This window comes from Haliotis rubra, unplaced genomic scaffold, assembly GCF_003918875.1.
Source record: "Haliotis rubra isolate DU_JTF1 unplaced genomic scaffold, ASM391887v1 Scf715, whole genome shotgun sequence".
NCBI lineage: Eukaryota > Metazoa > Mollusca > Gastropoda > Lepetellida > Haliotidae > Haliotis > Haliotis rubra.
Window position 1 is genome coordinate 292,789 of NW_025767430.1, and position 11,109 is coordinate 303,897.

Consider the following 11,109-nt stretch of genomic DNA (forward strand, 5'->3'; position numbering starts at 1 on the left):
TGCTTGGAAGGTATGAAATTCGAGTCTGACCCCTCGAGTCCAAGAAAATGGACTCGTTGAAACCCTAGTTGCAGAAACAGAGGTAGCTCGAGAGATGAAGACTCCGCCCCAATACCTGGATGTTGTGGTGATTCTAGTGAAGCTGGGTTAAACAGACAATATCAGTGGATGTCAGCAGCTAAACACAATATAGCATAAAGTAATAACTAAAATATCTCTGACTTTCAGTGCTTTGTTTAGTATTAGTGCTTATTTTGTAAATATGTAAATGGAATATACCTATGTCACACTGCTAATTTCACCTTATTCTGTCAAGGATTTATGATTACTACGGTATGTCGCGCTTAATGCATTACCTACGGTAACGATTCACGACCAGTGTAAGTAAATTTCAGTTATAAAAATACATGCATTGGGCAAATACGGTAAACGGCTCGAGGTGCTCAGATTTGACATATACCATTTAACTCCGGTATTGACTGTACGCATTCTAACTGAAATGTTAACATTTATTTTCTCAATACAATAATTTCAGTAGATACGGTAAGTGATATTAGAGAGATAAAAAATAGTGTTGTAAATACGGGGACAGAAGGCCTAGTTTTAGTTAGAGTACTACTAATTTGTTTTAGCATGAATTATTTGGCTGACTACAGTAATTAAGTGTATTTCGACGGGTGATGTTGCTATTGGCAACGTGCAATTTCGACATACGGAGTTAAGCCATGACCTAGAATATATGTATTGCTGTAGTGTTTACACTTAAACAAGGGATGTCGGAAGGTACATTTTTGTGCTTTACAAAACATGACAGTAACTGAGTTAAATGAATATGTAATAATGTACTAGGTCGGCGCTATTGTCATTGGCTACGCGTATATCATAAAATTACGGAGCTAAATAAATACGGAACGAAGACTGTAATTGCAAACTACACGGATTTGAATGTATATTTTCGGGTAATATGAAAAGTAGACAATACCATTTTCTAATCATTACGGTAATGTGATTCGCGTATAGACTATTCTGTGCGGTATACAACTGCACGCGGAACGGAATGTTTTATATCATTATTCAAATACTTATTCATGTTGTTGAAATTTTAAAATACAAATGTTGGCTGTTGCACCCATTCCGTGAGCGCGAATCTGAGGTTAATCTACACGGATATTCTTTAATCGGCGGACTGTCGTAAAATACTGAATAACTGACCTACATATAAATTCATCATAGCTCGAAATAATTGTATAAACTCTCGGAACTGTTTTTGTGACTAAACTGCTGGAATCTAGGCTACTGAACGAGAATCTAACCTGCATATACAGATCTAACACGCAAACTGAATAAAACTAAACAAAGACTGGGGATATACACATGAGTGTAGAAACATAGAACAGAAGCATTCGTTTGTACATGAAAAACATAAACTTGAGGAGCCCACGACGCAATGTGCATAAATAAATATCCCCGGGATATATCTAGAGCCAGCATTTACAATGGTAGGTATTTCAAAAAAGTGCTTCAATATCGTAGGAATGTTTCAAACCTGACTCTAACATTTTCTAGACAATAATTACAAAGAAATAACAAGTTAGACATAAACAAGAATAAAGTGTAAATGTTTCTTACCTTGAAACAAGAAAGGAAAGAGCTGTGAGTTCCTTGGGTTTAATTCAAGCAAGTGTGCCTGAGATGGAAGAACCCAGGATTTTATACCCCACAGCTGTACTCGTTTGTCAGTATCAAGTTTCTATAAAGTTGAAGTTTCCATATGCGTTATCTACCCTATGCTGACAAAGTATACTACACGAGGTAGGTGGTAAGAAAATGATTACCTAACAAAGTTAATTTTCTTTATGGTGTAGCCACAGTCAGCTTGCGCCAGCTGCTTAACAAAATATCTGTCAGCGCTTGACCATGGCATTAACGACAGGACAAAGAGGATGGTAGTCTCGATCTTGTTCAACAAAAGTTGATTTTCGATTACGACTTGGTTGGTGGTAGACATGCACCTGCTGCGATGGGAGTACTTATCTGCAGTGCAATCATCCACGTTGCACTCCACCTTGCCTCAATCTGTGATAGTAGCCATTGCAATCAAGGGGCTACTCCCACAGATTAAGCAGTTGGTGTACACAAAGGAGACAGCAACCCTGGACGAGGTTCATCACCAGGCACAGCTGGCCGTACAGTCGCAGGCCCCCAGTACAGCAGAGGTCGGCTTGGTCCAACAAGTTGAACAATTAACAAACTTGGTGGCCATGCTGATTACAACAAACAAGGCCTGTACTGTACAGTTAGCAATCCCTTCAACCAGCCCACAGCAGCAACAGCCCCGGGACCACCACCAACAGCAACAGCACCCATACCACAACAACCACCACCACCACCAACCAGCCCCACCACCACCCGCCAACCAGCAGCAGTACCAACCACCACCACAGCCACCAGCGCCAGCAGTACCAACCAGCGCCACCACCACAGCAGTACCAACCACCACCACCACCACCACCACCCAGTACCAACCAGCGCCACCACCACAGCAGTACCAACCACCACCACCACCAGCACAGCAGTACCAACCAGCGCCACCACCACAGCAGTACCAACCACCACCACCACAGCAGTACCAACCACCACCATCACAGCAGTACCAACCACCACCACCACCACAGCAGTACCAACCACCATCACAGCCACCACAGCAGCGGGTACCAGCCACCACCACCAGCCACCACCACAGCGGTACCAACCAGCGCCAGTACCAACCACCAGCACCACAGCAGTACCAATTCAACCACCACCACCACCACCACAGCAGTACCAACCACCACCACCACAGTAGGTCAACCACCACCACAGCAGTGCCAACCAGCGCCACCAGCAGCACAGCAGTACCAACCAACCACCACCACAGCAGTACCAGCCACAGCAGTACCAACCACCACCACAGCCACCAGCAGCAGTACCAACCAGCGCACACCACCAGCGCAATATTACCAGTACCAACCACCACCAGCAGTACCAACCACCACCACACAGCAGTACCAACCACCACCACCACAGCACCACCACCACCACCACAGCAGTACCAACCACCACCACCACAGCAGTACCAACCACCACCACCACCACAGCAGTACCAACCACCACCACAGCCACCACAGCAGTACCAACCACCACCACAGCAGCACCAGTAACCAACCACCACCACCACAGCAGTACCAACCACCACCACCACAGCAGTACCAACCAGCGCCACCACCACAGCAGTACCAACCACCACCACCACAGCAGTACCAACCACCACCACCACCACAGCAGTACCAACCAGCGCCACCACCACAGCAGTACCAACCACCACCACCAGTACCAACCACCACCACCACAGCAGTACCAACCACCACCCACCACAGCAGTACCAACCAGCCACCACCAGCAGCAGTACCAACCACCACCACCACAGCAGTACCAACCACCACCACCACCAGCGCCACAACCACAGCAGTACCAACCACCACCACAGCAGTACCAACCACCACCACCACCACAGCAGTACCAACCACCAACCACCACCACAGCAGTACCAGCCACCACCACAGCAGTACCAACCACCACCACCACCACCACAGCAGTACCAACCACCACACCACCACAGCAGTACCACCACCAGCCACCCACAGCAGTACCAACCACCACCAGCACAGCAGTACCAACCAGCGCCACCACCACAGCAGTACCAACCACCACCACCACACCACACCAGCCACAGCGGTACCACCACCACCAGCACCACCACCACCACAGCAGTACCAACCACCACCACCCACCACAGCAGTACCAGCACCAACCACCACCACAGCAGTACCAACCACCACCACCAGCCACCACAGCGGTACCACCACCAGTACCAACCACCACCACCAGCACAGCAGTACCAACCACCACCACCAGCACAGCAGTACCAACCACCACCACAGCCAGCACAGCAGTACCAACCACCACCACAGCCACCACAGCAGTACCAACCACCACCACAGCCACCACAGTACCAACCACCACCACAGCAGCAGTACCAACCACCACCACCAGCCACCACCAGCCACCACCAACCACCACCACCACCACCAGCACAGCAGTACCACCCACCACCACCAGCCACAGCAGTACCAACCACCACCAGCACAGCAGTACCAACCACCACAACCACCAGCGCCACAGCAGTACCAACCACCACCACCACAGCAGTGCCAACCACCACCACCACAGCAGTACCAACCACCACCACCCAGCGGCAGTACCAACCAGCGCCACCACAGCAGTACCACCACAGCACCACCACCACAGCAGTACCAACCACCACCACCAGCACAGCAGTACCAACCAGCGCCACCAGCACCACAGCAGTACCAACCACCACCACGGCCACCACAGCGGTACCAACAGCACCAACCACCACCACCACAGCAGTACCAACCACCACCACCACCACAGCAGTACCAACCACCACCACCACCACAGCAGTACCAACCACCACCAATAGCAGCCACCACCACCACAGCAGTACCAACCACCACCACAGCCACCACAGCGGTACCAACCACCGCCACCAGCACCACAGCAGTACCAACCACCACCACCACCACAGCAGTACCACGGCGGTGCCAGCCACCACACAGGCACCAGCACCACCAACCAACCAGCCACCACCACAGCCACCACCACCACCACCACAGCCACCACAGCAGTACTGCCAACCACCACCACCACCACAGCGGTACCAACCACCACCACCCACCACAGCAGTACCTAACCACCACCAGCAGCCACCACAGCAGTACCAACCACCACCACCACCACAGCAGTACCAACCACCACCACCACCACCACAGCAGTACCAACCACCACCACAGCCACCACAGCAGTACCAACCACCACCACCACCACAGCAGTACCAACCACCACCACCAGTACCAGCCACAGCCACCACCGGTACCGACCACCACCACCACAGCAGTACCAACCACCACCACCACCACAGCAGTACCAACCACCACCACCACCACAGCAGTACCAACCACCACCCACCACAGCAGTACCAGCCACCACCACCACCACAGCCACCAGCGCCACCACCACAGCAGCAGTACCACCCAGCCACCACAGCCACCACAGCAGTACCACCACCACCACCACCCAGCAGTACCAGCCAACCACCACCACTGCCACCACAGCAGTACCACCACCACCACCACCACCACAGCAGTACCAACCAGCGCCACCACCACAGCAGTACCAGCCACCACCACAGCCACCACCACAGCAGTAGCCCACCACCACCACCACAGCGGTACCAGCCCACCACCACAGCAGTACCAACCACCACCACCACCACAGCGGTACCAACCACCACCACCACCACCACAGCAGTACCAACCACCACCACCACCATGGTGCCAGCCAGTACCAGCCAGCACCACCACAGCGGTACCAGCCAGCCACCACCACAGCAGTACATGGCGGCAACCACCACCACAGCAGTGCCACCACAGCGGTACCAGCCAGCACCACCACCCAGCAGTACCAGCCACCACCACCACAGCGGTGCCAACCAGCGCCACCACAGCACAGCGGTACCAGCCACCACCACCACAGCCAACCAGCCACCATACCACCACCACAGCAGCAGTACAGCCACCAGCCACCACAGCAGCCACACCAGTGCCACCACAGCAGTACCAACCAGCGCCACCACAGCACAGCAGTACCAACCACCACCACAGCCAGCGCCACCACAGCAGTACCAACCAGCGCCACCACCACCACCACAGCAGTACCACCACCACCACCACCACCACGGCACCCGCCACCACAGCACCAGCCACCACCACCACCACAGCGGTACCAGCCAGCGCCACCACCACAGCGCCAACCACCACCACAGCAGTACCAACCAGCGCCACCCAAGTACCAGCCAGCGCCACCACCACAGCAGTACCAACCACAACCACAGCCACCACAGCTGTACCAACCAGCGCCACCACCACAGCAGTACCAACCACCACCACAGTCACCACAGCAAGTACCAACCACCACCACAGTCACCACAGCAAGTACCAACCAGCGCCACCACCACAGCAGTACCAACCACCACCACAGCCACCACAGCAGTACCACTCAGCGCCACAGCAGTACCACCACCACCACTGCCACCGCAGCAGTACCACTCAGCGCCACAGCAGTATCCAGCTTCAGCACCCCCTCTAGTGCCATACAGCACAGCCCAGCAACACCCACAACCCTCCCCTTACCAGCCTGGCTCCAGCAACAGACGACTGTCAACACCACAGCACCTTCGAGGCAGATGTCGCGGATGTGGTGAGTGTTTTCGGTTCCCTCACCATTGCCCGCACAGAAACACAATACACAGGTGCCCCAGTTAGCAGTGTCAGCATGGGGCAGGCACATAAAGAAGCTGTGCATACAAAATTTAAAATCTAAATTTATCAAACCTGTGTAGACACATAAGGATTTAAACTCAGAGATTAGTGACATGTATCCAACATGCATGCACGTGCCACGTTCCGTGACGTCAGTGGGTTCGTCCTTGAGACGTGCAATACGTTGTTGCACGTGCATTCCGGGAAAGAGAAACAGAGCAAATGAATGCCACACAATACTGTCACTTTTGATGCTCAACCCCTGCCCTTGCGATCGTTCAAAAAATTAAACGGCTATTGAAACGCATAGCATGCCAAGGCTCACGTCTGCACAACGTCATGGGGCCACTGGGATGGTCCGTGGGGGAATGTCTCAACGACAAGTGGCTGCACATTTCCACTGCCACCGGAACACCATTTCTGCACTGGTGAGACGCTACCAGAACACAAATGACGTCATCGATTGGCCACGTTCTGGACGTCCACGTGTAACAACGCCAAGACAGGACAGATGGATAGGGTGACCCATCTTCGCCACAGGTTTCAGACTGCAGTGATGACTGCCCGAACCATCCCAGGACTTCGCCGTATCCACCTCAACACAGTTCGACAACGTTTACATCATCACGGGATCAGACCACGACGTCCCGCCATACGGCCTATCCTGACACAACGTCATCGACAAGCTCGCCGAATGTGGTGCCGAAATAATGTCCGCACACCCTTGTTTTGGTGGAGAAATGTTGTTTTTACAGATGAGTCCAGGTTTAACATTTCCCATAGTGATGGACGTCAACGTGCCTATAGACGCGTGGAAGAACGTTATGCACAGGCCTGTGTCTTGGAAAGGAATCGCTTTGGTGGTGGTTCCGTGATGATTTGGGGTGGAATAACAGCACGCCAAAGAACTCCTTTGGTGATTGTTCAGGGCAACTTAACTGGTGTGGGCTACATGGATCAGATTCTTCGACCTGTGGCAATTACTTTTCTGCAACGTCATGGCCCTGGGTTAACATTCCAACAGGACAATGCCCGCCCTCATACGGCAAGGGTTGCTATGGATTTCTTGCAACACCACAACGTTGACTTACTGCCTTGGCCTGCAAATTCACCGGATCTCTCCCCGATAGAGCATGTTTGGGACGAGATGGATCGACGTCTACGACGTCTTCCTCATCCGCCAGATAACGTCCTTGACCTTGCAACAGAACTTGAGAGAATCTGGCGTGACATCCCACAAACCTTCCTTGCACGTTTGATAGGCTCTTTGCGTCGTCGATGCACTGCTGTTCTCAATGCCGATGGTGGACATACCCGTTATTGAGCTTGTGACATGGTCGTTTGACCCTTGTCCCGCTTGTGGACTCGTGACGTCATTGTGATTGACTTTTCAATTGAAATTCTCCCGACCTGTCATGGTCTCATGATCCCTCCATTAAAGTTTATATGTACCTTTGACAATGTTATCGTACTTATCAACTGGGATAATATTTTGACAATGCACAGTTTCTTTATGTGGGTAATATATATATATATATATATACACCAACGTTTATACCAACCCAAGAGGATTTACAGAATTCTGTCGTGAATCCATAAGGACCAAAGCTTTTGCTATTTTCCCTATTTTTAAGTGCATTTAATACTTTAGGGTACGTGAGCTCACCTTCAATCCTTTGTTTTGTAATTCATTTACTGTGTCTATTTGAAGACTTTCAAACAATTTGACCAGGAAAGTATGTTGATAACATTTTCTGTTGTATAGTTTCAGTTAAGTACAGTCGTCCAACAAGTGTCCTATACAAGTTGGTGTTTCACCTTTTCTGTTACTGATTGCTTCCCTCACTCTATTCTACGTTGAAGTTGATCTCAAGTTCTTCTTTCGTTTCATCTATTGTAAAGAAGCGATTTTCTTCTCAGATGAGTAATGCCATAACCCTCATCGTAAGTAGACGAGTTTCAAGTAGTATGTTTAAATGTTTGTTTAATGATTTTGACGTATTTTAGATATCCTAAGTGAATTGTTCGGTTTCCAATACCCGTGTGTTTTCGTGGACAAGTAATGCGAGTATAACCCAGCGTATCGAATCTGTATTCCGGATCTTGAACAGCTGAAGGAATCTGTATTCCGGATCAATACCATCTTGAACAGCTGAAGGAATATGTAGTCCGGATCAATACCATCCTGAACAGCTGAAGGAATCTGTATTCCAGACCAGTACCATCTTGAACAGCTGAAGGAATCTGTATTCCAGACCAGTACCATCTTGAACAGCTGAAGGAATCTGTATTCCAGACCAGTACCATCTTGAACAGCTGAAGGAATCTGTATTCCGGATCAATACCATCCTGAACAGGTGAAGAAATCTGATCTTGTTCGTGTTGTATGTTTCCTGGTATATCTGTCCATGGATCTGTTATATTCTTATACAGTTTCCATCATCACATCTGCAGCTTTGGTGTTATTTATGTTTATGGTTGTAAGTTTCTGCATGTTGTTTTTTAAAAAGAACCCATCAACATTGAATCGGAACATATCCTATAGTAATCTGAATCTAGCGATGTGGTCAGTCTTGTTTCCTCTAGTGTAGGCCAAAAGCCCCTTGGTACAAACGCCCCTCAGTACAAAAAAACCCTCGAAATATGACCAAAAGCCCCTCACTTTATGTATTAATGGGAAAATAAGATTAAAGACAAGGATTCTGCATCTGAATAAGAAATAAATATAATTTTACGAAAGAAGTATACAAATACACACAACAACAAAATTACATTTAAAAAACATATAATGTTGCGAAACTTTGTGAGAGCAAGAAATACCAAAGAAATACATCTTAAACAGATTTTAAGACCGCTCCTTTCACAATTTACAATGTACATTTATAAATAATGAAGAAATACACAAAAGTGCCCCTAACCTTAAGATTGGTTTTCAGTGCTCCTCTACAACCCAGTGCCCCTCTACAACCCAGTGCCCCTCTACAACCCAGTGCTCCTCTACAACCCAGTGCCCATCTACAACCCAGTGCCCCTCTACAACCCAGTGCTCATCTACAACCCAGTGCCCCTCTACAACCCAGTGCCCATCTACAACCCAGTGCCCATCTACAACCCAGTGCTCCTCTACAACCCAGTGCTCCTCTACAACCCAGTCCTCCTCTACAACCCAGTGCTCCTCTACAACCCAGTGCCCCTCTACAACCCAGTGCCCCCTCTACAACCCAGTCTACAACCCAGTGCCCATCTACAACCCAGTGCTCCTCTACAACCCAGTGCCCATCTACAACCCAGTGCTCCTCTACAACCCAGTGCCCATCTACAACCCAGTGCTCCTCTACAACCCAGTGCCCTCTACAACCCAGTGCCCATCTACAACTCAGTGCTCATCTACAACCCAGTGCTCATCTACAACCCAGTGCTCATCTACAACCCAGTGCTCATAAACAACCCAGTGCTCCTCTACTACAAACCCAGTGTTCTCCCAGTGCTCCCTCTACAACCCAGTGTGCTCCTCTACAACCCAGTGTCCTCTACAACCCAGTGCCCTCTACAACCCAGTGCTCATAAACAACCCAGTGCCCCTCTACAACCCAGTGCCCCTCTACAACCCAGTGCCCTCTACAACCCAGTGCTCCTCTACAACCCAGTGCCCCTCTACAACCCAGTGCCCCTCTACAACCCAATGCCCCTCTACAACCCAGTGCCCCTCTACAACCAAGTGCCCTACGTTTGGTGCATTCCCATCACATGTGTGACTTGTTTATAGACTTCTTGTGTACATTCCCATCAAATGTGTGACTTGTTTAGACTTCTGTGTACATTCCCATCACATGTGTGACTTGTTTATAGACTTCTGTGTGTACATTCCAGTCAAATGTGTGACTTGTTTATAGACTTCTGTGTTCATTCCCATCACATGTGTGACTTGTTTATAGACTTCTGTGTGTACATTCCCATCACGTGTGACTTGTTTATAGACTTCTGTGTTCATTCCCATCACATGTGTGACTTGTTTATAGACTTCTGTGTGTACATTCCCATCACGTGTGACTTGTTTATAGACTTCTGTGTGTACATTCCCATCACATGTGTGACTTGTTTATAGACTTCTTGTGTACATTCCCATCACATGTGTGACTTGTTTATAGACTTCTGTGTGTACATTCACATGTGTGACTTGTTTATAGATCACATTCCCATCACGTGTGACTTGTTTATAGACTTCTGTGTGTACATTCCCATCACGTGTGACTTGTTTATAGACTTGTGTGTACATTCCCATCACATGTGTGACTTGTTTATAGACTTCTGTGTGTACATTCCCATCACATGTGTGACTTGTTTATAGACTTCTGTGTGTACATTCCCATCACGTGTGACTTGTTTATAGACTTCTGTGTGTACATTCCCATCACATGTGTGACTTGTTTATAGACTTCTTGTGTACATTCCCATCACATGTGTGACTTGTTTATAGACTTCTTGTGTACATTCCCATCACATGTGTGACTTGTTTATAGACTTCCGTGTGTACATGTAGCCTTCATAGGATAACTTGACAGCGCCCTTGCATATTAACTCCATGATCAAGTTTTAGTCAAATAATTTTCACGTTTTTCCCATTTCCTTTACATTTATATTATAAGATACTTAAAATACTTTATGAAAT

General features: G+C 49.1%; 1 protein-coding gene across 1 annotated transcript; it reads left to right on the forward strand.

The window, feature by feature from the left end:
* Positions 1 to 2,006: 2,006 nt before the first annotated feature.
* Positions 2,007 to 10,206, forward strand: LOC124259246 (extensin-1-like). Its single transcript, XM_046693356.1, has 5 exons — positions 2,007 to 2,486; positions 2,676 to 2,785; positions 5,461 to 5,764; positions 5,876 to 6,140; positions 9,377 to 10,206. Exons 1-5 carry the CDS (start codon positions 2,007 to 2,009, stop codon positions 10,204 to 10,206), a joined length of 1,989 nt encoding a protein of 662 aa, XP_046549312.1.
* The last annotated feature ends 903 nt before the right edge of the window (positions 10,207 to 11,109 follow it).

Bases quoted from the DNA above. Each gene is read 5' to 3' on its own strand.
- LOC124259246 (XM_046693356.1), top strand. From the start codon at position 2,007: ATGCACCTGCTGCGATGGGAGTACTTATCTGCAGTGCAATCATCCACG. The intron at 2,487-2,675 runs GTACCAACCACC...CCACCACCACAG, and splicing joins CCAGCGCCACCACCACAGCA to CAGTACCAACCACCATCACA. The intron at 6,141-9,376 runs GTACCAACCACC...ATTGGTTTTCAG, and splicing joins CCAGCGCCACCACCACAGCA to TGCTCCTCTACAACCCAGTG.